Raw genomic sequence first — 27,336 nt, 5'->3', positions numbered from 1 at the left:
CTTCTCTATTTATGTAGCATATGTTTCATGATCATGAAAAAAGCTTGACCAATACCACTCCTGAAACTGATTTTCCCTTTCCAAAGATCTCAGTAAGTTAATATTTACATTTAGGAAAAGAATAAATACACACAAATGTTGCTGATGGGCAAGTTTCCTCCTCAGACACAAACATCCCCCTTTTTTGCATGTCACTGAAGAAAATCAAACAGTTGATGTGTAAGTGTCCTGCTGTGCTTACTAGCTCTCTAATACAAGAGCAGTTCCACAGTTAAACATTTTTTAAAGATGTCCATATATCTTTAATGTACATCTTTAAAGATTGTACACTGCGGTAAATACCACAATGACAAAGTATTTGTATTCTGCAAAATACAATGATTTTATATACTGCTAGTTTCTCTGTATTCATATAGCTTGAAAAGACAAGAGTTTTAATAGTTAACAGGTAAAAGTTAAAAGTAAGAGATAATTGCCATTCTCAAAGTAAATTTTAGTAAGTCCTGAGGGCTATATGCTTTATAGATTAGTTTAAAAAAAAACAACAAACACACACATTATGGAAAAAAAGAAAAACCTTTCCTCTTTTGCCCTACAGTATATGCATGCAGCTAGGCTCACATCCACAAAAATCCCAAAGAACTGTAGAAAGAGCAATGATGTGTATACCTTTCCTCTTTGTTTTATCATACAGCAAAACATGTATGACAAAGGTTACGCATATACATTCCCCTCAAGCCATAAACAGCCTTCAACTGGTCCCATGGGGATTTTATTCCCGTTATCCCAGTGGGTAAATCCTGCCCCTCCTCTTTTGGGCACCGCAGCCGTACTGCGCTGCCTTCACTCCCCACGAGCCCGCACCAGCTGCCGCCCCAAGAGTCGCCCCACACTCTTCCCAACAGTTCACTTGCTCCTTAGTTCTGAGCTCAGGTCAGAACTGGCCACATCACATGGTGGTTTACATTTACTGTATTTCTGGCATTAAGAAGAGTAGCTCACTTGCCCCATCAAACAGCAGCTCTAATTTAAAGAGCAAACAGGAAGGTGCCTCCTCCTCCTCCTCTATCTCTCCAGTCCCAGCAGGACTGTTTCTGTGTGCTCCTGCTGCCCGGAGGAGTATCTAGTCCCTGCTCCACTCTACTCCAGTAGAAAAGTCATGTCTAATCTTGTGTACATCCTTCTTTTACATCACATGTTGTTTTACTTCCTGTACTTAACCATTGTACTTATGAAAGGAAAGATAAAATGCAGGCTATTAAAAGATCCTGCAGCATCATCCACTGCCATCTTTCGTAACTGCAAGTGATGAAAATAGCAACAGCGGTAGAAGTAGTGTTAAAATAATTTCTTCCTCCTCCATAAAAAGGAGAGGAAATGTATACATACTACTTAGATGTGTTTACCTTTATGCTTTAGTTTATAACATACATAAACATTTTTGTATTAGTCTGTATAGGCCGTAGCTACAGACTTTAAGCCTCTTACTATCACCTCAACACCAATATGTTTGGGACCACTTAAAATATGCAGAAATTCATTGTCAGGGAATGACTTTGTGACAGTACCAGCATCTTATATTGATTCTTAGAAAGGTCTTAGTCATTAAAATTTTTGTCTAGAATATTACACTACTTTTTCCTCCCACATAGAAGCTAGCAAATCACTTGATAGTAAGGTGGTAACTTCAGTGTCAAGAGCTGAAATGACATATCAAACTGTTCCAAAGCAAGTGATATTTACCTTGCTTAATTTGTCCTTGTGCTGCATGACTTGAAATTGAAGGGGGTGCCTTCACTTTTGACATCTCAGGAGTGCCTGGCCTAGGTGGCCTAAACACAAAATATACATGAAGGGAGGGAAAAAGGAGCATAGTGGAAGGGTGAGGGAGAAAGAAAAAAAGGAAAAAAAAAAAAGAGAGATTATTTGCTAAAGATACTGTGACTAAACAAACTTTGAAAAGCAACCCTATAAAAACCAGTCAGTTTGACAGAAAAAAAAAAATCTCATTTACATTTCCTAGGTAAGCTTATTTTTTGGTAATAAAAAGTTCATCTGTATGTTTTGATTTATTTAGAATTTGACCTACTCATTATAAAAACTCTTAAAAAACAATAAGCACTAAAAAGGAGGACAGAAATAGCCTCTCAGATCTACCAGCACATATGTTAATACAACTCCATGTTCTATTAACATTGTAAGTTACATAACTCCATTCAAAGCAATATAGTTATCTTGGTGTAAAAAAAAAAAAACAAACCTACATTCAAGAAAGAAAAAAAATACACTCAGTTCCATCTAGGTACCAAAGGTTTTCATAGCCATTTAATACATCAAACCCCACAGTAAAATGAAACAAAATGAAATGCTGTATTAAAATAGAGACTCTGAAAGAAAGTTATCACAAGTTCAAGTGAGTATTTGCCATACCTGGTCGGACCTTTCTTCATGTGGTCTCCGATAAAAGTTGCATTGGTCATACTCATCAGTGTGTTGGCCAGTGAGATAACAGACAGGAGATGCTGAGTGGTGACAGCACGTGATACACCGTACGTCCCCTTTCCAAGCCCTTCTGTAATGGACATTTTCCTTCCTAACTCCACACTATCATACGACGGTTTGCCTACAGGCTGATTATAGCCAGGAAGCATCAGAGACATGTGGCCTCCTCTAGACAGGAGGCCAAAGGACACTGAACAGTGTGGCTTAAGCATCCCAAGACGATCAAGGCAAAGCTCATCTAGAACAGAATTCAGGCCCCAGGCATGAAGACAGGACATAAAAAGCTTTGCTGTGTCCATGGTTAGATTATATTCTAATAAAGTTAATGGTTTAGATTTGCTAGAGCGATATTCTGGGTCACCGTCTTCTCTTCTCTGTCTTATCGATTCTTCATCCTCATCTTCATCATCAAGAAGATGCTCTTTTATATTCTCTTTGATTGTTTCCTTGACCTGCTGGAAGAGGACGGCTGCTCGTTTGCCAGTCAAAAAGGAGCCTCCTTTGTCAGACCCGCCAGAGGCTTTCTGTAAATTCTCTGGAGAAATGAGTGCAGTGTTGGGTCTGGAGGCCTCCTCAGTCAGTAGCTGAATGATCAGGGCTTCTACGTCAAAGAAGAGCACGTGTATATCTGGATCTGTTAAGTTAGTCTTTATAGCTTGAACCATCAGGGAGTTATGTGAATATTTAGGTAAATTCCCCTGAACAAAGAAAAAAAAAAAAGAAAAAAAATTTAAAATTTCATTTGGATTACTTTCTTAACACTTTTCACAAAGTTAATTCACAAATTAAGGAAGCTGTGGATGATCATGGGTATAAAACATGTTATGATAAATATTATAAAAATATCAGTGAAGAATTTTACAGCACTTTTCACAGTGTCAGGAATGTCGGACTTGTGATCAAGTGTTACACCCCTAAAATACAGAAATTTCACTTGCAGAAGCTAAATAAATATCAGATAAATAGAACTCTCTAAGACAGAAGTTCACATTTCTTTCTCATGAATTCCAAAAGATAATAGTTATACTCCAACAAACAATAAGATTTCAATATTTTGTTCTTAAACTTAAAACACATTAAATATTTCCTATTTGGATACTGAAGTATAGCATCAATTTATGCCATTGAAAATAAGCTACTAATAAATTCGTCCAGATATGCATTATGTGTGTCACTTGTTCGTTCCACTAAAGTCCCTCTACTTCCTCCTTCCCTTCCTCCCAAGGTGGGGGGGAAAGAAAAGAAAAGAAAATTAAAATGCTATGGGATAAAAGCTGAAAAAAGTCACAGGACATTGGACGAAAGAACATTAACAGAAGTTTTTAAGCATTGTGAGAACTTTATTCTCTCCACAACCAACACAAAATTATGCTCAAGTGCTTAGTTTCCTCAAACAGGCAAAAAAAGAGAATCTTTTAACAGAAATAAACCCCGTTCAAATTAAGTAAAATATTATTTCTCCTTAATTAACAGCTTGAAAGACACAAAGTTGAATATTCATGTTAGATGCACAGAATTACAAAGTCATAGCAAGAAAAACCTACAGGAGAAGCAGTGACTAAGTTTGGTGATGAAGAAGCATTCTTGATGCTTGTACTAGTCACTGCAGAAGTTAAACCCTGTGCTCAGTTGACAGCTAAGTCTAAGGGAATACATAAAAATAATTACCCTATACAAGTCTAAGAATGGCTGCAGGAGAAATGGTACTTTTTGCCCATAACTGATATAGGCCGACTGATTTGTTCAGAAAACATCAACCTTTACTGAAACTAGAATTAACCTAAAAGTTCTTAATATATCACCAATAAAAGTGATACAGTCAAGGCTCCTATGTCTTTTCTCGTCTATAACTCAACAGCCTTAACATTTCTACAAACTTTCAGTTTGGTAGTCTCTAAAATTTCCATTCTCTGTTGTCTTTTTTTAAACCACAAAAGCACATTTCACAGCAGGATAGTTATTTAGAAATTAACAAGGCTTGCAGTTTTCATATATACATTGTATATATATTTATGTATGCATATATACACACACACACATTATAAATATATACAGACTATACAAATAACCATCATACACTCTATATATCATGCAAAAATTTTGAACATCCTATGTATATTTACACTAATTCATAATAGGTTTTTACCGTATTCTATATACATCCTGATATATTGCTTCCTTTGTTCACTGATGTGAAGCAATGTGCACAACTTACGAAGCCTTAAATACCCTGGGTCATAGGAGTGCTCACCACAGAAAAATCTGCCGAGTTATAAAACTATATTATTTCTTTATAATTTACCCATTGTCTTGCATTTTTCAACGCTTTTCATTCTACTTCTGAACAGTAACAAATGTGCTTATCACTATGAATCACAGAAACAAATGTATATTCTACTTATAATTGGAAAACTGGACATGCATATGTACCATTTATTGTCTCTCAAGGACTTTTTTCAAGACAGTAAGCATTTCTAGTCCTACAACTACTTGGCTGCTTTAAGTTTTGTACAAGTTTCATAGCACGTGTTTGAAAACTGAAGTAATTTTTATATATTCCTTTTCCATTATAGCTGTTAAAACCCCCAAAATGCTGTTGGCATGAAAGAATATAATATCCACCCCATCACGTTCAATTATTGTTCAGTGTACGAACCTGGCTTTGAAATAAGCATATCATTTTAATTCTCAAGGTTCTCATTCACACAGATTTGTGTCTCGTAAAGCACTCTGCTTTTTCTGTGGCTGTTAGTTATTGTATATCCTGGAAGAGTGTAAGATTGCTTTTTACAGCAAAAAAATTTTCAGAGGAAAAACTGACCATTCCAAAGTTTTACATTAGCTTTATATTTGGAAACCGATGGGTCCAAAAGAGGCTCTGCTACCCTGACCTGCCATCAAGCACAGCTGATGATCCAGCCACAGCTTCCTCACGATTTATTTCTGACTGCTGCTTTGGAGCAACTCAAGAATAACCTCTCCCCTTGACTGTTTCACAGCAAGAGGCCCAGGGGAAAAAATAGAGTAAGAAACTGCTCCTTTAATCCTGTCTAAACATAATATGCACAAAGTGTATTTATCTAAAACCATCCACTATGTTAATCTTATTTGATATTGTAATCTTCATTTTTCTACCACACTAATAATTTATTTAATTTGCAGACTCTTAATTTAAGGCTGCTAATATTTCGCTTAGTTAGAACAAATACCTACATATATTTTACTATATGGTATTGAAGCAGAGAAGAGCAAGTACAATTATTGGTTTGCTTGCTGCACTCACTAGTTCTTGCTCACTTTCAGAGGATGATTCTCAACAAATACACATAAATATTTTACATTATTCCAACACACTCATTTTGTAACTAACAAACCAGATACGAAAAGCGCACGCGCGCACACACACACACAGAGCAATATTCAAAACATATCAAAAGACTCTCCAATGAAATGCAGACCTGGCAAAATCTTCAATACTATCTGCTATTCCGCTAAAGTCAAATAATGTTTAATTTCTGTCTTTCCTCAAATTAAAATTCATTTCACTTACGTAACTAAGTTAAGGCACTACCCGAAGGAAACCTCGTATATGGTCACAGGGATTATGAAAGAAAAATTAAACAGAGACCAACCTCCTCGCTCCCTGTTCTTACATTCTCGGAGGAGCTGCAGTGCAGGCTAGCTCACCCTGCCAGACAAACAGCCAGGGCCTAACGCAATCAGCACTAGAGCAAATAGCCAAATTCTGCTCCTTTCCCTGTGGTCAACTTGGAGAATGAATAAACTATGCGTATTAAATAAATTTGCCATGAGAAGCAAATAATGGCTAATTGAAACCAGAATAGAAATACTTAGATGTCAATAAATAATAGCTGCAAATTATGTTCTACAATGCACAGAGTTATTCACATATTCCTTATTTATTTAAAAACATCTAGTTATTTTCTCAGAATGTAATGTAGGGAACTTTTTATTAAATGGTCTCTGGTAATGCTCACAATGGTAAAATTAAAAGCAACAATATAATCAAAATATTTTAGCTATTAATCATCATTGACCTCTGGCATAGAACACATTTGGCTGTGCTATGTATCATGCCACTGTAGGTAGCAACACCTTCATTAGATGTGAGGAACCTGCACATAAGACATGTACATTTGCACAGCACGTACAAGTGCAACATTCATACTTACGTATGTGAACGGTCATACTGTATGCAGCAGGGATACCAGCACACAAGTCTGAGCACACATGTACTTGTAGAAGCATGATGGTAGTGTTCTAAGGAATGCTCTAAGAGACATTTCTTTTCCAAACAGAATATAACAGAAGAAGGCAATATAAAGAAAGAAGTGACAAAAGCCAAGCCAGTGGGCTGCTGGGAGCAGAGCTCTGCTGCTCTCTGCCGGTCACAGCCCAGACTAACAGAACCTGGGCAGCCTGCATTAATGAAAAGGAAAACAAAAGCGAAAATACAAGCTCTTTTTGTTTGGACTTGGGTAACATTTTTGAATGGCATTGACAGACTAAACTAATTTAATACCTGTCTACTCTGATAGGTCTTTATTAGGAAGAAAGTTATGATGAATGGTAGCATATTGGAATCACCAATAAGAGCAAATGTAAGCAGGACACAACCACAGAATCGCTAAGGTTGGTGATCCTCCAATCCAACCCCCTGCTCAAAGCAGGATCCACTAGAGCATGTTGCTCAGGGCAAGGAAAGCCTCTTCCATATTTCCCTAATACGTGACTCTTAAGGATATTTTCCCAGTTTCCTTCAAGATAATTTTGCACTTCCTTCTATTAATCTTTAACAGAAAGATAAAAATGTAAAAGTCAGGGGTCATATTCCTTCTGTGACAAAGTTCATAAAATCCTCACAAGGTCAGGACTTACCTTTTCTCTGTATTTGGCTAAAACAAAAATGCATGATGCAAAGCCCAAGAGAAAGTTCTTCCTTCAAGCTCTCCTCTGACAATCTACACTGACATGCTATTGAGCCCACCAGCTAAACTACCATCGATAGTTAAGCCCGTTTCTGAAATTCACTGTTTGCTTTTTTGTTCCATCTCTACCATCTCTGTGATGTGATGCCGTTAGCTGCCTGTTAGTTTTCAAAATGGTCAGTCCAAATCCATCAGACTGAATAATAATTAAGCACATTAAAATTACCAGGATATTCAGAACTAACTCTTGCACCATTCTATCCTCCATACTGAAGTTCCTTAAAATTTTTTTCACTGTACTAGCTTTCCTACTCTTTATAAAATCTGAAATCCAAGTTACTTCTCATTGCGAGATATCAATTCAGAAAAGAGCTCATTACTAGCTGTTAAAAAAGGAACTTCCCCACATCTCAAAATATTTACGGTGCTTCCAGCTTCTGCAATAATAACCAGTATGGAGGAAAATCATCCTGACTCCAGAGATCAATGTGCAGGCTCACCATCCAGCTACTGCTCTAACACTTGAATGACTCTTTATCAGAAAGGTCTGCTTACCAGAATTCTTAATACGAGCATTTACTTATTGCTCAGATTCGTAAGTAGCCTGTTGTTGTACTCAGCAACATCCATATAAATTGTAAAGTTTTGTGTCTAAATGAACACATGTAAACGTGCCATGGCTCACACGCTCTCCATATACATAGACATACCGTACTCAGGAAAAGTTAATGAATGCTTTTAACAAGTTACTACAGATAGTTCCATTTTAATTCATCACCTAAATCATAAAACATAATTTAAAAAGTTCTTAAACATTAAGCATTGAAATATTTAGGAATCAAGTAAGCCCATTAATATCTTCTAGCATTAAACACTTAAGATCTTTTCTCAAACCGTAATGAATTTTCAGCATTTAAGTTACTTTGGCTCCATTCGTATCTATTTGTACATATATTTCAATAATACTTTTTCTGAACTGTCACACAGCAACAACTACCAAAACGAAGTAAAATCAAGCTCTAGCTTCACCATTAGCAAGATCTGCAGGAACGTATAAAGCATGTCCAATATGGGGGGAAGACAGAAAAAACTAGATCAATGCTGATTCCATTCCTCCAAGTTCGCACAAACTCAAAAGGGTGAGACTTGCTTCTGATGGATATGGATCACAGGCTGGTTCCTTGTCTACCCATCAATACTACAAATTAACAGAATGTATACAATTGAGCAAATATTCCAGATTTTATGAAATGCTGCTAAATCCAGATTTTAAATAAACTCAACCTGAAAAGACCCCAGTAGAATGCATACTGAAATAGGAGGTAACATCATAACAGTAACATAAATTGGGGAACACATCCAGAGAGATATGGAAGGGATTGTGTTGGGTGATATTAAAAACATATTACTACCTATCTAGAAAGAGAGGAATTTATTTGGTACATAACCTCTGTTCTTACTGAACCTAGAGAAAAAGACAGTAAAAGCAGTACAGAGTTATAGACAGGGAAGAGGAAGTTTAAAAGTGTTAGACTCCAGCAAGGAAAACCACTACCACTGAAAGCACAAAATAGAACAAACATAAACGAAATGTGTTTTTAAAATGTAACTCTAGATAACACCATCTGCATTGGAAGCTGCACAATGATGTTGAAGAAGGCTGGTATTTTTTGTTCAAGGAAAGTGAACTCTTAGGACTGACCCAAGGCCAGGTAAAGCTAGTTCAGGTCTTTCCGTTAAAATTTCAGAGAGCTTTGAGTAAGAACCTTTCAGTTACAACGATGAAGACTTCCCATATTTTACTCAATTATTTATGGAAATAAATGTTTCAGGTACTGCATTAAAAATAGATGAACTGAAACACGACTTACCTTGTCAGACGCTTCGGAAGCAAGTAGGTTAGTGGCAAGAGTCTGTAGTTTCTGATGCGCCACGTTTTTCAGAGCAGCCAGACTACGCCTAGTCATGGCCTGCTTCAGGTTGACGGCGGGATGGCTCAGGGAGTCCACAGCCGCTGGGACTGCCTCATCACAGGCATTCAGGATTTCCACTGCTGTTATTCCCATCACACACCTGTCCAGTGCACCTGCAAATATTTTGAAAAGCATGAGTTTAAGCAGAAACAATTCAGAATGTCCAAAATATCACAAGTACAACAATGGGCAAAGATAATTTACACCACATGATGCAATGCATAAACTTTCCGTTGTGTTAACAGCTATTTGTAGAACTAACGTTCCTAAAGGGATGGAATTTCCCTAAATTTCCATGAAGCTGAAGTGTGCAAGGAATAAACATATTAACAAAAACCAAGACAAGTTTAAAAAACCCACAATGTGATTCTGTGCTGACCAGACAGTGATGACTGCAATTGCTCAACATTTTTAGTGGAAGGCTGTTTTCAAAAAATTTTGAATTCCCTCTCCCACCCAACTACCTGTGTGAATTAAATTTTCCACAATGGATTTCAGGTTCCTCTTTGCCTCCTAGAGCTTCAATAAATACCAATTCTCATCTAGTTTTCACAATAAGCTGAAAATAATATTCAGACATGATCACAGCTTTGTGGGTTTTTTCTTAAGTGAGTTAAGGAGTTAAAAGGTAATTACATACTGCATATATTTTGATGCATTTTTTTCCTCACTTATTCCCTGTCAAATACCACAAAACTTTCTATAACAAAGCTGTTTTTATTTTATGCCTTGTTACCCATTCTGTTAAGGCTCATTTTTAGTTTCTTCTAAACTAAGTGTTAGTCCCTTTAACCAAAAAACCCAACCAAAAAACCCACAAACCAACCAAAAAATCCCACAGCAAACAATAAAACAAACAATACAAAAACGAAGACAAACACTGTCTTCACTCTACGGATGAGGAAACTATTGTAGATTCAAGGTACTGCACTTCTACACCAAGCTTTGAAGAAAATTGCTGAGGAAGCACGGTCACTAATAAACTGAGAGAACACTACATGCGCAGCCAGCACTTTAACTGGTCTCTCTAAAGATAACTAGGAGAACATTTAAGGGTATGATAGCCACAGCAAGCTATACTTCTCCAAAACTAAATGAATTATTCCAAATACTAAAATATGTATTTAACAAAAGCTTATACAATCTAAAAATTTTGTGAATATGTGGAGTGCTAAGTTTCCAAATATAAGTGTGCAAAAAAATTTTAACTCTTCTCTCAGATGCAAGTTACACAGAACTATAACCAAATACATATGTATATATATATATAAAAAAAAAATTTGTTTAATCAATATCTTTGAACTTAACCGTACCAGTATCCATTTGCCAGACGTACACAGACCCATCTGAACATCCTACTACCAAATAGTCATCGGAAGGCCTCCATTTTATTACTTGAATAGGGAAAAGGTGACGGGATGCCAGCATGATGCATTTTTTCTCCCGCAGACTCAGAAGACCAACTGAGTGATCACTGGCAACAGAGCAAATACAGTGCTGGACTCTTGCCTAATAAAAGAAAAAAAAAAAAGAAAAAAAAAAGAAAAGAAATTTTAATCATAATGCAGAGAGTTTGCATTTAATAATCTCTTCTTCAGTGGGCCAAGCATGGTGATCAACAACCTATTTTATAAACAAAAACCAGGCACATAAGTCTATGGCTAAACTCACTGAGGTCACCAGAAAGAGTATTTCCCTTGCAGAAATTCTCCTGAAGACAACCTCTTGCATATCAAAGAACAAACAGGTATTAGAACCTGTTTTGTTGAGCAAAAAAAGAGAAACCACAGTTTTCAAGTAAATCGATGTCATTTTGTTCATTAAACTCTACCTACTGATCCAAGTTAAAAAAGACAAAATTGCCTTTAAAACCCATGGGCTAAGTGTTAGGGAATGCTTGGCTGTCACATTCACAAACACCTTCAGGGGAAAGACTGCTTCCATGTTGGGGAATTCCTCTCCCACTGTTAATGCTGTACATCATAAAATGCCAAGCATTTCCTTAGCTAGCTAGGTTTTAATATCCAGTTTTTCCACTGTTTTTAATCTTTTATGTAGCTAAAACATGATGCACACAAAACCAAGATTAACAGAACAAACTCTTTTTATGTGTCTGCAAGAGTTATACATTGGGTCAGCGCTACATCTTCAGTATTTCATATTAAATTCATATTCTCAAGAAGGATTTAAGGAGCTGTACCATTTATACAGAGTGTGAGACAGGTTATCAGACATATCATGTAAAACTTACACTACAGTTTTCTGGTGGAACTAGAAGCTGTGTAATTTCTCCACCATGTACACAGAAGATATGTTTCATCTCTCCAGAAAATATATCCCATATGATGACTGAGAAATCCACACCACCTGAGATCAAATACCTTTGATCATAACGAGAAGAAACCTGATGAGGATACAATAAACATGTAATTTTGTTTCGATGGCCTCGGAGAGTCCGGTGAGGTGGCCAACCTGAGAAATTGGGTAAGGGGTGAAAAGAGGAAAAGAAAATTTAAAGAGACAGAGAGAAAAAAAAAGTAATTCAGTAGAACAATTAACAATCCAAAACACTGTTCTTGATTAAAAAAAAAACAAACAAAAAAACCCAAAAAACCCCAGACATACTGCAATTTTTGACAGAAATTCTTACAAAATTAGCCTTGTCTTTTTTTAAATTGTTCATAATTTTTTCTACTGGACATAGACTGAATGATTCATTTTGTTTTGCTGTACATCCTCACTTTGAAGTAATTCAGCTTTTTATAAGGGTAAGAACCACCAACGCTTATTTGCAGAATGATGTATCAACTCTGAGGCAATCCAGCTTCATATTAAGAAAAAAAAAAAATTTGTATAAAGTTATATACAGTAAATCAGTTACATAAAGGAAACAGTACAACCAACAGCCTTGTATATAACTGACAAGCTCGTGCTTGTATTCACAGAAAAATATCTACATGTCTTTTTCATTTATTAGCATTTGTAAAATCAAACCCCAAAAGTATTAAAATAACATTATCTGGAACCAAAATATACAACAGCAGGCCAAGGTATAACACTCAACTAACTACACAATACACAAAGAGGAATTCTCTGTTAGATGTGTTATTTTCCCAAGGACCGCTCCATAGGCACACCGATAGCCCAGCTGAACACAGTGCCCAGAACAATTCTGAGAGAGAGACGGGAGGTGTCCCTTGCCATATCTTTGCTACTGCATCTCAAAAACCCAGGAGGAATATCCAAAGCTTTCCAGTGAAGGGACCTTGCCCCAAATTGATGCAAGCTGGCCACAGTTAATTTATTACTTGGGTTTCTCATTAAGTAATAGAACACCAAAAACTGTTAAGAAAACAGCAATATGATTTCTACCTGTAAAATGACTTAAAGCTCACTTTGTGAAACTATTTCTTACTTCAGTATATTTCGTGACAGGCACACACTGTAATCCAACTGTGCTTTTCAAAAGCTTATTTGCATACCTCTCCTAAGCATATGCTCTCCTTGCAGCAGCTGAACTATAGCAGTTTGCGTTGCTGGCACAATAACAATGCTTCCATCTTCACGACCACAAACCAAACGCCCATGTGCTGGGATATACACACTGGCTGTAACTTTAAGTGGTTCATTGATGTTTGGTATTAAGCTTAGTTGGTCTATAATCCCAGCAGGGCGAGGAGTAAGTTTATCAAAAGCTTCCTGGAGGGATACTGAAGTTGTTGTTTGCAGTCCTGTTTAAAAAAAAAAGAAAAAAAAAAAAAAAAAAAGAAAAAAAAAGCAAAGGGTGAGGTGGGAGGAGGATTTAAAAACAAAACAAAAAAAAAAATCAAGAACGGAAATTAGAAAAGCTTTTCTGAAAAGATATCAAAGTTTAAATACACCATGTTACAACACTTTGTTCAAAGTAAATGGTACATACTGGAGATTAATTTACTGACTACCTGAGTGAAGCTACAGCAACACATAGAAACGATATATGTGAGAACTGGAAAAGAATATGATTTAAGCCACACTGCCAGGTAGCAATGACCATAGCTAGTATTTGGAATAAAGCAGTTAAATTGTAATACCTGAAAAATATACAGAGTCAATGAAGATTTTGATCATATATGAAAAAAAATTAAGTGACTTTAACCCTTAAAAAAAAACAGCTTCATGGATCTGTAGGAAAAGCAGCAGTGCTTTATCCAGCAACAAAATACATATTTTAAAAAAAAAAAAAAAAAGAGAGATGCCCGTTAAAAGACTTGGCAACAAAACTGTTAATTAGGTATACCTTTTGCACTACCTTGTTGTTCAAGAGTATCAGGCACACTCCAAATACACAGTCTCCCTGAAGAGTCTCCTTGGATTAACAGCTTATAGGAAAACTCCCTCTGTCCACAGAAGAATCGAGTAACTGGAGGACATATTAGTAGCTGTTAAAAAAAAAAAAAAAAAAAAAAAATTAACAACTTCAGAACACATGCAAACCATGTACTGATCTCAAAATTTACTTTCCCCACATAATCCTCTGTACCTTTTACAAGCAGGACAAAAAAATAGATACTTTATCTTTCTTACAGGAGAAAGAATAAATACAGCAATATGAATCAGAAGAAACAAGTCACAAGTTTAGGGGAGAGGAAAAAAGATTTTTGTACATATTTGGTTTTGTTCTAAATATATTCATATTTAGAATATTTTATATATATGTGTGTGTGTGTATTCTAAAATTGTTAACATTCTAACTGCAGTGGTGAGCTGAAGTTATACCACTCAGTAAGGAACATGGTCCACAACAAAAGTAAAAAAGTTTTAAAATTGATTGACAACAACAACAAAAAAAATCAAATATATAAGTGTTTCAATGTCCAAATTTGGCAACAGGTTAAATGGTTAAGATAAAAAAAAGGATTCCTACAATAGTCTTGTAATAACAGCATTTGTAAATCAGACAGTTACTTATACCTAATAGTATAGGTGTAAGTACCAGATATATCATACAGCAGTCTTAGATATATTAGTTTATAGCAGATAAATACAATAGCAGTATTATAGCAGTTCACAATACAGTATAAAAATTAAGTATAGCTCAAAGAGGACTTAGGCCTACGAAATTTGATTTTCTTTACTTTGCAAGGATTTAAGCTTTCAAATTCCAAGTTGTGATTCTAAAAGCTCTTGCTCAATTATTGCCTAATCATCATGCACATCACAACTCGACTTCTAATTCTCCAGGCATTGATAAATGATAACGTGTCAGTATACAGGAACTGAAGATTCACTTGACCAGAGACTAACCTCTGCATTTATTTGAAAACCAAGAAGAACCAAACCAAACAGCAGGGAAATTGTATCTGTCTGCTTTCTCTAAGAAAAGAAGAAATCCTAAAGGTCTACTTTGAAAGAGAAGAACTTGTCATGATGTATGCATATTTCAACTCTCTAAAAGAGAAATGCAGTCCATAAAAGAAACTCCAAAGAAATATATTTTACCTGTTTATCTGCTCTGTCCAACACACTGTACAATAAAGGCGGAATTAGATTTTCTACTGCTTTCCCCACATCTCTGCGAAATGAATCACTAGCTGGTAGACAGCTGGGTTTAAGAACAAAGAGAAAGGAATAAAATCCCTTGTATTACTAGAGAGTGATCACTACATCACTACCTAACTAAATAATACTAAACAAAAGCAACCCCCAAGCCCTTAAACATTACATTTTTTTCAATTGTTAACACAGTGTATAGCAGATCATTGCTCTAATTTTAATGTACAGGGTATGCTTCGTCAATTAATAACTGCTCCAAACGTGTCCAGCTCAGTTCCCACACACGTTCAGAACTGAAGGAAAAAAGAATGAAGGAAGCCTGGCTTTAGGTCTGCTTTGGACTTCAACACACCTGGCCTCAGACTCAGGACCAAAACACACCAAACCTAGGGATTCCTCTGACAGATCACCAGATAGATCTGCTTGCATCCTTATGCTCTGATCACTTAAGAGGGTGAGAAAGGAGTTCTCACCTGATTTATCTGAGAATATTCAAGGATCTCCAAGATAAAACTGTATCTCTACCCAGAACAAGATGTTTGCATGTCATGAAGATGTCAGAAGAAAAGTTTTTTATTTTACTTTTGTCATTCTACATTTATTTAACGTCTTTGATACCTAGTTTTAAATTAATTTTGTATTTTCACATTTATGTGCACAAACTTAGCTGTTCGTGCCTTCCCTTTATGGGCTGGAAGAGTATTCTGTTACAGTAATACAATCGTCATATACATTCTACTCCATACAGAAAAATCCTATTTCTTCCTTATTTAGACCTGGTTAAGGAAATATTTAAGTTAAATTTTATTTTATGACACTTGTTCAACAGCAAAATGCACCTCTTCCCATCACACAGCTCCATTAGGAAGTGAGAAAGAGTGTAGTATCAGAAAATAGTGAAGCAATCTTGGTTGAGGCAATCTAAATTACTGAGCATTGCTTCAACATGATACTTTTATGCTCATGGAATACTAGTTTCTGCAACATCCATAATATGATTTTGTAACAAAATAAAAGCCAAAGATACTCGATATTGTTGTGGGAACAAGAGCATTCCAGACGCCTTTAGAAGGCCTTGAACAGAATAAACAAAAAGACAAAAATAAGAAAGATACCAATTAGAAAAACACAGGTGCACATTCCACGATAAAGAGAACTTGGCACAAACAACCTCAACTCGGCAGTTTATCTTGACCAATTAGACTGAGATAAGTCTCGTATGTTTTAGTCAGTATAACCAATTATATTTTATGTTTATGCGCGTGTACAGTGTTGATACAACCAATCATTAAGTGCAACTGGATGCATGGACAGTGCATGAATAATGTGTGAATAGTGTGTGTAACCAATAGGAGCTAGTTGGACATGAGGAGGGGGAAATGTAGGGTACAGCGTTCGGAAGATCTCGCGATGTCACGGAAAGGTAGAAGGCTAGTCGTCGCCTCCCTGTGACATATCAGTAATCCCACCTACCGTTGTTAGTATAAAAGGAATTAACTGCGCAATAAAAGACGGAGTTGGCGCTCACACCATGTGTGTTATCTGTCTCTTCCCTGGTCCGGGCCAACCAGTGATCTAATCGCGGCACCTTGATATGTAGCAACGCTACAGATATTTCTTCAAAGTCGCTCATGTTTCTATCTCAAAAAAATAAATAAATGGAGTATTTAATTGTTGAATACCTGGCTGGTAATTTATATATGAAACTCTGTCCATCTTCCGTCCATACAATCACTTTATCAGCTGACACAAAGTCGCCACCAGTCCAGGTCTGATCGTTTTCACTAGGGACTGAACATAAGAGGGAATAATCTCCAGCATCAAAAACCTGAAAAGAAACAGCAAAGCCTGTTGTCATTAACCAATTACAGATTAAAATGCCCAGAGAGCAGCTAATTTCGATTTCAATATAGACACATTAAAAGGACTTAGAGCATCTTGATCTAAATGTCTTACTGGCAATTTAATTAAATCAGCTTCTACAGTGAAAAGCAGCCATGTGTTGTTCAACTAGCTTGACTTACCCTCCAGTATTTGGAACACACTACCAACAATGACCGCTGGGTAAATGCACAGAAAGAAATGCTTTGACAGTTTTGACAATAAATAGGTTTTGATTCCTCTTCAAATACTGGTGTTGTATCCTAAAAACAAACAAACAAAACCAACATTAAATTAACTGCATTTTATTTTAAATTATAAATCTGAAATTAAATAGAGCCATATTACCTTATTATAGAACAACATCTTCAAAAAAGGCATTTCTTGATGGTTTTAAATTTACTCAAGTCACGAGCTTGTCAATGTTGCTGTAAATTTTAACTGAAATAAATGCTTATGTTTTATTTTGATACTCTATGGGTATATCATACCTTGAATACCAACTCTCCTGTGATAAAGAGTCAAGTCTGCAGACTCTGTCACAAGTACAAGAGTAGCAAATGTGCAGAAAAGCAGAACTGAAGAAGTAATAGGTAAGAAATTGGCTTGTAGAGACAGACAAAAATGACACCAACAGGAGGTTATCACTTTTATTTAGAGAGCGTACGTGTATAGCTACAATCACGCGCAAGTACTGACCAGCACACCAGCAGAGCCGGAGAGCTGAACTGCTGCTTACATGAGCCCATTCCCTTCCTCACATCTCAAAGTTTTCAGCTGTAGACTGACCCTTGGCCAGAGGTTAAGATTCAGTCACTGCTGACCACATTCTTTTGAGATTCAACCTAGCACTATCAAATAGCACAGGATCTTAATCATTTGGCCCAACACCCTCTGCTGAGTCCAAGTATCAGACTGACCTACGCCATCGGTGCTGTACCTTGATTAATCTGGGCCCACCTTAAAGCAAAACTTTCTCTTCTGGTTGTATTAAAGGTGGTCACTGCTAACCTGTCCAGATCCAGAACACACAGGAACTAGATCCCAAACTAATCCTCACTTTGACTGACTGTCCATCTTCAGTCTGACTTGGGATACCTTAAAGGAAGGAGGGACAGTCATGTCATTCATCACCTGAAAAGTCTGGTTTACAGTTATAAAAACCTGGCTGAAACAACAGAATGCAGATACCCTGCTGTGGTATAAACAGGAGACCTACAGAAAGACCTGTCTGCAATGCCAGTCACTTTAACTGATTTCAAAGGGCTCTTCACTTTCATAAAAAGCAACCTTATTTATTGAGACAGGGCAGAGAAAATCAGGATAGCCAGGCAATTAAGGCAGAAGCAGGGACTCAGATGTCCTAGATCACAACTCCTTACTCTGTCACAGATCTCTATGGCAAGACAGTATTTTCCTGAAATATTTCCTCAACTTCAAGATGGGGAATAAGCATTATGTCCTACACTAGCCATTTAAGTGCTCAGACAACGTGACAGCAATCAGCATCTGAAACTGAGAGTCTCTACATAGAACAACACACAGATGGAAATCGGATAACAAGAAAATACCCAGCTGATTTTTTTTCTTGCTCAAATTGAACTTAGGAACATGACAGAGAATATGCAATGGAAAAGGGACTACGCCATCTCATAAATGCCAGATGGCCAACTTTGAAGGAAAAACCAAACGCTTGTAACAGTTCTTATTCTATTATTCCTCATAAGGAGATCTGCAAGAGCATGTGGTATCCTCTTTCATCACTTAAGTCCAACAAATTCCCCAGCTGGACAGATTAGTGGTGCCTATTTAGGATCATCACTGTCAATGAATTACCTTGCATCCAGATAGCTGAAACGAAGCAGATTCAGCTCACGTTTCATTCTTTCAAGGTTCCCCATATCCCAAATACACTAGACTGTGATAAGCTCCTGTTTAGCTACATCTTCGCGTTTCTTACTTTAGTAACAGCCAATACTCTTCACTGATTACAGCTGCCTTTTTTTTTTTTTTGTCGCTGTTAAACCCGATGTTAGCTAAAACATTACTAGCTGCATAACAAGGGTTTCCAGAAAATGCTTTGAGAGCAACATAATTTCATCAAGTTTGAAACTATGAAGCAAAAAACCATGAATACCACCTCTGTCCCCGGACAATGTCAAAAGCAAGGAATTCCATTATATTGGTCTTCCAAGCTAATGCAAACTGCGTTGCTTTTGTGTTATACGTATTCTGGAAATAAACAAGTTCAACAAAAAAATAGTTCATTTATATATCGTAAGGTTATTTTTCCATAGGTGCTAAACATCTATAGTAAAGTACATCTTTTACAAGAGGTTTCTCTGAATAGCTAATTAGCCAGAGGTCTATGAGACATGTAGCAAATCTCCTTTAAGACTTTTATTCATTAGTACACAGGAAGGCAGGAACTGCCAAGTAACAAAGAGAACTCTAGATAACCCCTAATAATGAATATTCTTAAAAACCGTACTCTGCTCAGCAAACCCTTCAGGCATCTCCACACCTCTCCGTACCTTTCTCAAAGAAAATACTACATTTAATAATAAAATTTAATACTAAATTTAACTATGATGAAATTTTTTTTTAATTTAAGTACAGATATTTTAAGAGCATAAGAAATGCAGCTAGAGAACTTAATCTTAAAAAAAATGAAGCATTGTGATAAAGTCACTTCTATAATGCCACCACCATATTAAGACCCACACTTCCTATGCAGTACAGGGCAAGCTTTAACTCTGTGACTTATTTCTTCTATCTGTACTATACAGAGTAAACATGTATTTATTAGCATCATCTCTTTCAACTAATGAGTAGTTATACAGCAAGCTCTTGCATATAGAAGTTTTGCCTGTACTGAATAAAGTTATGCATGCAGTACAGCACCCCTATCAGTTTGGAAAGTTAAACATTACTGTAACAATCTTTGTTACTGAATTCCCTTTGGAACTCAAATCTCCTGTGGAATGTAGTATGAGATGACTTAATGAAAGAACAGGACTTTTAAAGGGGAAAAATTAAAAGGAAAACATTTGTATATTAACAAGAATATTTGTACATTAACACAAATCATTAAATGGTACAAAAAAAAAAAAGATGTGTAGAAATTGGAGATTATCCTACTCCTGATTTTGAAATAAGTTCTCTGAGTCTAATCTTTCTCATGTTTGGAGTTCTGCTGGTAACTTGAAGAATCAGTAAAGCAAAATTAAGGAAGTTGATTTTCAAACGGCAAAGAGGAAAAACAGCATAATATCATTAGGTAGCTGGAAGAACAGGAAACAACATTGATAGAAGTTCTCCCTTCATCACAACAGGAAATATCATTAATTCAAAAGCCTTTGTTTACCTGCATCCGACTAACTTCAGAGGTTATTATCCATACTTTCAGGATGCCAGTCACTGAAACTGCTACAACAGTATCCTCTGGGGAAAAACAAACATTAGGCTGATAAGTACAAGGACGTCTTCATTTTGTTGCACACTTGTGCTTATCTGAGTACAAAAATATACTGAGAGTACCTCAACATTAAAAGTTTACCAAAACATTCCTGAAGTGTTTGCTTCAAAATCAAATGTTTATTTGCAAAGTGGTATTCCAGAAGCACATATGCACATGCACAGATTCCATGGGTTTGTGTTTACATCTCAATTAATACTCAGGGCTCAAATTAAATGGGGGAAGGGAAGTCACAGTTGTTTCTAGTATTGCTATCACACATTGTGGGTTGTTCCATCACCCTCCCCAAAGCCAAGGGGTTACTCTCCCAAGAGGACAGATTTGTTGCTTATGCCTAGCTGTCTGCTCACACCAGCCTGCGAGGACACTGAAGTTTAATGGGAAGCATGCTCTAGCTGTACAGCTGCCCAAGCATCTCTTGGCTGCGGGTTCCCAAAGGGCATCTCTGCAAAATTACTCCATTAGAGTTACTACCTTCACAAAACCCAAAGTATATCAAGTGCTACCAAACTTTCTAGACATTCCTGTTTCTACCAGACAAATCTGGTCTAAGACCAAAATCCGAGGGGTAACTTCTTGATTACAATATAAAAGCAATTACAAAACAAGAAATAAAATTAAAGACAGTATCAGGAAACACTTAATACCAGAGTTCGCTTCCAGTTGTTCCAGCAACTTAAATGGTGTGGGGATAGCAATCGAGCTTTCCCTTTCAGGACTTTGGGAATACTCAGTTTACAACTCTGTCAGCCTTAACTCAAGATAAAAGTCTCTCCTTTTGTCAGGATCATCTTCCTTAATGTTCCCCAAACCTCTTAGGAATTACAGTCTCCACAACAGGAAAACCTGAGTGAGACAGCTCTCCACCTCAGCTGCCAGAATTTAAAGCCTAACAAATTAACACAAACTAGCAGAGCAAAACAGATGTGTGGACAGGTATCCCTTCAAGCCATGTCAACTAATCCACCACCAAACATGAGCCTGCTCACATACCTCTCCACTAAACTGACTGTCATCACTTTTAGAAGTTCCTCCCTCTACAGTCTTTAGGTTTTTTAATCCTATTGTGTACTTTAATCAGCATATTCCTTAAACACATTTCCTACAATAATAGCTTTGAAAATGTTATGACAGCACTTTTTATAAGCTACTAATCACGAGAAATACTCATAGTATGTATATATCTTGTCAAAAATTACAATGTTTGGCTTGCCAAATGATCTCAATATGTACTATACATCACATTAGTAATGCAGATGACAGCCTTAGCATTTGGAGTGCTTGCACCCCTTCCTTCAGTCTTGTGCCAGTTTCCAGGCTTTTGCTGTCAGAGTGCTCTCCAGAACTCTTTCTCTATTCTCAAAGAGAAAACAAGTTATCACCCTAATGGAATATGCTTTTATTAAAAAAAAAAAAAAAAAAAAAAAAAAAAAAAGCACTCTTCCTGTAGGAAGGTTCCTTGTCCTTCAGGTTTCAGCAAATGCACACACTGAAGATGACAGAACTGAATCTATCTAGTAGGTGAGCCTGGATCCTGACGAGCACACACACACAGCGTGATTTGGCTAGATTTTAGGTTCTGTTCATCAGAAAGCAGTTACATTTTAGCCAGAGCCAAAACTCTCATTTGATGGAACAGCAACAGAGACAATACCGCATAGATACTAACTAGCCTCTTTTTCAGGGACTAGAAACAGCCATATATACTTCACTTTTTGGAAAGGTTAGTGCTTGCTGGGTGTCGCCCACGATCACAGGGAGTAATGTTCTAATTCCTCCCCAGGTCCTTGAAAAAGTTGAAAACAGTGTTTCTCTCACAGAGAGGCAAAGCCATAACAAAAGCAAGAAAAATAATTACCTTGTGTTCTATTGGATCGAATAATAGTCATTGAGCTGATCCAGTCAGGAGATATCTTTGATAATAAAGAATAAAGAACTTCAAGGCTAGTAGCATCCACAACAAGAATTTCTGGATAATGTCCATGGCATAATAATCTTCCTTCACGTTGAGTCCCAACTGTAAACTGATAGAACTAAATGGATATTAACAAAATACAGAAATTATCCTCCTTGTGACACATTGACTACTTCATTTTTAATCAAACCCATAACTTCATAAAAATATTCTAATGCCTATATGTTTAGAAATTACTATTCTGCACTAACGAGGGGAGCTTTTTGCAGAGGCCCCCTTGCTCCTGTTCTCTTCCCAAGGCAATCCTTACCCTGTACACCCAGCTCTCCTGTGGCTGACAGAAGCCTGCCTCGGCCTTCCCTGCTAAGATCATTCTCATGCTCCCACCTCCCCTGGCAGCACTCCTCCAAAGATTTCCTTTCCAGCCTCTCTTATTAAGTATGATACATTTTTTCAAATGCTGAAAAAATGCCCTAGGGCATTTGATGATACAGCATAAACTACGTAGGAGATACTGAAATATGCATATAATGTCATTATTAAGCTTAAAAACAAACAAAACAGCCTTGCTTTGATAACTGATCTATAGTTATCCATGCATTACAGTATAGAATAGGACCTCTGAAACATACACAAAGTACTAACCTGTATGCCAGTATGTGTGCAGGCTAGTTTAGTAAACTCTATGCATCTCCCATCATTCACATCCCACAGACACATCTCCCTGAAATATAAAAGGGAGATTAAAACTACATGGAAAATATTTCAAATGTCCAAGAGTCTAAAAATCATTTACATCAGGAGAAACTTAACCATTTGAACCATTTGTTAGTGACTATATGAATTGTATTTAGATAAAGGAAACTCAAAAGCAACTTGAATTTCCAGTCCTTCTATGTGAATCTACACAACCTCTTCTTCCCTACAAAGATAAGGGAAACAAGTGAAATGCCAAGGTTCATCGTAAACAATCAATATTAAGTAAACACAAGTATACAACAGAGAATTTCTCACTTCTCTCACAAATGTTTCAAGTCATTACATACTTCTACTGCATCCCTAAGTCACCCAAAGATTAGCTTGCCTCCTCCCCATTTGTGAGGAAGAGAATAGCATTACAGAAAACGGAACTGTGTCAGGTGGCAGTGAACGCTGCGGGTTTTTCTGAAGGCCCAGGCTGTTGAGAGGTGGAAGCATCACCTGGTACTCTTCAGCACTTGTAAGACCAAACTGAAAGCACTGAACTACAAATTATAAATAGTACCAGTAGATACTTTTCTGACTTGCCTTATGAACAAAGATTAGTTACCTATATTAATTCATTCCAATTAGCAGCCATTCTCCCTATTTACAGTATTTTTTTAAAAAACAACACTTTTAAAATTTTATATTAAAATTTAATCAGAACAGAATCTGTCAGCTGCTTTCTCACCTTTTTTCCCTTTACATCAGATATATAATTTCACAGTGAAAACATATTTTGGTTCTAATTCCAATGGAAAAGATTACATGGTACTGCAGTCACTACAAGATGGAAATTCTAAGTTTTGACACATTCAACTCTCAACTTATAGGTTAGAAGGTTCTTCAGTCATATTGTTCCCTGCTTTTTCCAGGTAAAAAACTTCTTTATTTTATTTGGATACATGACAGACCTATACCTGGCCAGCTACATTTACAGAGGCAGAGGTTAAGAGATTTCTTCCTCAACCAGAGTTGAGCAAATCGGCCTCAGCCTGGAGGTCCACCTTTCCATAAACAGCCTTTTAAAAACAAAGCAGATAAACAAACAAAAAAATCCAGACTCAAACTTCTTTTTCCTTTTCTGGTATGCAAAACAAGTTTATGAAAGTCTGTCATTCTAACAGTAAGTTCTGTACATGAATGAAGCAGCCCTCCAGAACAGACTGATGCTCTTGGAACGAATACCTCTGCAAATACTTCCAGGTCAAATATTCTGCCTAGTTGTCATGGTTTAATCCCAGCCAGCAACTAAGCACCACACAGCTGCTCACTCACTTGCCCCCCACCCAGCAGGATGGGGGAGAGAATCAGGAAAAATAAAGTAGAACTCATGGGTTGAGACAAGAACAGTTTAATAAAACAGAAAGGAAGAAACTAATAATGATAATAGTAACAATAATAAAATGACATTAATAATAATAATAATAAAAGGACTGGAATATACAAGTGATGCACAATGCAGTTGCTCACCACCCACTGACTGATGCCCAGTTAGTTCCCGAACAGCGATCCCCCCAACCACACTCCCCCCAGTTTAGATACTGGGCATGATGCCACATGGTATGGAATACCCCTTTGGCCAGTTTGGGTCAGCTGTCCTGGCTGTGTCCCCTCCCAACTTGTTGTGTCCCTCCAGCCTTCTTGCTGGCTGGGCATGAGAAGCTGAAAAATCCTTGACTTGGTATAAACACTACTCAGCGACAACTGAAAACACCAGTGTGTTATCAACATTCTTCTCATACTGAACCCAAAACATAGCACTGTACCAGCTACTAGAAAGAAAACTAACTCTATCCCAGCTGAAACCAGGACACTAGTGAAAGACAGCTGAGTCGGAAATGTTAACTTTTCAAAGCAAACTTTGAAAAGGTAAAGTGGAAAGGCATACTTTAAAAACAAATTACACATGCATACCACATTAAATCTAAGAGTGTTCAAAGTCTCCATTAGTTTAAGAAGGAATATTATGATGTCTAGTTGCAACTTCTTTTGAAAATAGTTACTTTTATTCCAGAATAATAGTCTCTGCAAAAGGACCTAATCCATTTTAAACCTATACCACCCCTCAATACGTAGCATGTTCCCTGTGCTGTTAAGACTCAAGAAAGAGATACTAAAAATCAGCACTATTACGAGATGGCCTGCCACAGGACAGAAGTGATGGGCAACCCATCTTGTTCAATGCAAGTCCATGGAGGAAGATGATTCATTTATAACTGAAATGCTTATACCTCTACTTGGAAACTCAGAAGCTATTCTAAACTGTTGATAACAACAGTAGTTACTCCAACTCCCTGAACCAAAACTAGGCTCATATTTTGGGGAAAAAAAAGCTCCTGCCTTCCAGAATGACTCTAACACAAGAATAAGTCCATGGTCCATTTCTTAGAAACGGCTTGCTGATAATGAGGATTCACTTTCATATAGCCAGCCAGAGTACGAGTGTAGATACAAGGATACGGGGAACACATCCTCCCCACTCACGGGGGCTGGCCTGGGCTCTCGGCCAACTCTGATAAGTTGCTGTCTGGTCCTGAAGAGCTCAAGAAAGTGCTGGAAGCTGTCTCAGCAGGGGTTCCCTGTCTCTGCGAGGCTGTTTAAGCTGAGTCCTCTTCCCCGTCCTGCCTGAGCCACGCTGCCAGCCTGGCCGCAGTGACCCGGACCCCAGCTCCCGATGGCCACTAACACCCAGGGGCATGGGGGAAAAGCTAAATAACACGTGTGAGTTATGAATGACAAAACTAGTTGGTCCAAAAGCTTTGACCTGTAATTTATCAAATTGTGTATCTTTTCAATAAATTAGCCCAAAATCTACGCTAAAATCTGAGTGTACAAAGCATATTTCTATTGGGTTTGCCTGGCAAGGTTTTGGTAGTGGAGGGGCTACAGGGGTGGCTTCTGTGAGAAGCTACTAGAAGCTTCCCCTATGTCCAACAGAGCCAATGCCAGCCAGCTCCAAGACGACCTGCCGCTGGCCAAGGCTGAGCCCATCAGCAACAGTGGTAGCGCCTCGGGATAACAGATTTAAGAAGGGGAAAAAAAAAAAAAAGTTGCTGCAGCACAGAAACTGCAGCAGGAGAAAGGCGTGAGAACATGTAAAGAGAAACAACCCTGCAGACCCCAAGGTCAGTGAAGAAGGAGGAGGAGGAGGTGCTCCAGGTGCCGAAGCAGAGATTCCATGGTGAGGCAAGCTGTCCCCCTGCAGCCCGTGGAGGTCCACGGTGGAGCAGATCTCCACCTGCAGCCCGGGGAGGACCCCATGCCGGAGCAGGTGGGTGCCCGAAGGAGGCTGTGACCCCATGGGAAGCCCTCGCTGGAGCAGGCTCCTGGCAGGACCTGTGGCCCTGTGGAGAGAGGAGCCCACACTGGAGCAGGTTTTCTGGCAGGACTTGCGACCCCATAGGGGACCCACGCTGGAGCAGTGTGCTCCTGAAGGACTGAATGCACCCTGTGGAAGGGACCCACGCTGGAGCAGTTTGTGAAGAACTGCAGCCCGTGGGAAGGACCCACATTGGAGCAGTTTGTGGAGGACTGCCTGCTGTGGGAGGGACCCCACGCTGGAGTAGGGGAAGAGTGTGACGAGTCCTGTCCCTGAAGAGGATGAAGCGGCAGAGACAACATGTGATGAACTGACCGTAACCCCCATTCCTCATCCCTCTGCACTGCCGGGGGAGGTAGAGAGAGAATTCAGGAGTGAATCTGTGCTCGGGAAGAAGGGAGGTGTGGGGGGAAGATTTTTTTAAGATTTGGTTTTATTTCTCATTACCTTACTCTGGTTTGATTAGCAATAAATTAAGTTAATTTTCCCCAAGTCAAGTCTGTTTTGCTCGTGATGGTAACTGGTTGAGTGATTTCTCTCTGTCCTCATCTCAACCCACAAGCCTTTTGTTATATTTTCTCTCCCCTGTCTAGCTGAGGGTGGGGAGTGATAGAGTGGCTGCATGGTGCTTAGCTGCTGGCTGGTGTTAAACCACAACAATATTTTATTGAAAAGTTAGAGTATGACTTTTTTTTTTTTTTAAATTACTCGACTAGAATCCCCATTAATGCCAACTGCATGAAAAATCCTTCCCCCCTCTGCCCTCTAAACAGTTACTAAATAAAACCTTTTAAAAAATAAAATGTATTTGCTCATGTATTTTTTCTTAAGGATAAAAATCAAACAGTGCAACAGAAATATAGATAAATTGTGTGACAGGTTTCCACATTTTAAAACACGTATTAGGCATCATTTCCTGCCAACAAGCTACACAACTCAAGCTTGTTTTCAGTCAAGAAACAGATCTTGGATAAGAAGAGAAAAAGAAGCAAAATATGCATCTACTGTCAACTGAACTGACAAACTCGTGCAAGCAAAAAGAT

At 37.7% G+C, this 27,336-nt stretch overlaps 1 protein-coding gene across 8 annotated transcripts in view; it reads right to left on the bottom strand.

Annotated features, from left to right (window-relative positions):
• WDR7 (WD repeat domain 7) overlaps nt 1-27,336 on the bottom strand; it is a 151,801-nt gene that overhangs the window by 107,001 nt on the left and 17,464 nt on the right. For 7 of the 8 annotated variants that reach the window (XM_030004989.2, XM_030004988.2, XM_030004987.2 and 4 more), the window contains 13 exons: nt 22,876-22,954; nt 22,174-22,348; nt 20,205-20,281; nt 16,981-17,100; nt 16,639-16,784; nt 14,903-15,005; nt 13,701-13,842; nt 12,907-13,155; nt 11,676-11,896; nt 10,738-10,933; nt 9,323-9,537; nt 2,431-3,200; nt 1,744-1,832 (listed from right to left, as the gene is read on the bottom strand). In XM_030004989.2, the coding sequence (XP_029860849.1) occupies nt 1,744-1,832; nt 2,431-3,200; nt 9,323-9,537; nt 10,738-10,933; nt 11,676-11,896; nt 12,907-13,155; nt 13,701-13,842; nt 14,903-15,005; nt 16,639-16,784; nt 16,981-17,100; nt 20,205-20,281; nt 22,174-22,348; nt 22,876-22,954 (2,582 nt within the window). The remainder of the gene's footprint in view (nt 1-1,743; nt 1,833-2,430; nt 3,201-9,322; nt 9,538-10,737; nt 10,934-11,675; nt 11,897-12,906; nt 13,156-13,700; nt 13,843-14,902; nt 15,006-16,638; nt 16,785-16,980; nt 17,101-20,204; nt 20,282-22,173; nt 22,349-22,875; nt 22,955-27,336) is intronic. The other variant, XM_030004984.2, reaches the window with a different exon arrangement.

This window comes from Aquila chrysaetos, chromosome Z, assembly GCF_900496995.4.
Source record: "Aquila chrysaetos chrysaetos chromosome Z, bAquChr1.4, whole genome shotgun sequence".
NCBI classification, from domain to species: Eukaryota; Metazoa; Chordata; class Aves; order Accipitriformes; family Accipitridae; genus Aquila; species Aquila chrysaetos.
This window is presented reverse-complemented; position numbering and strand designations above follow the sequence as displayed.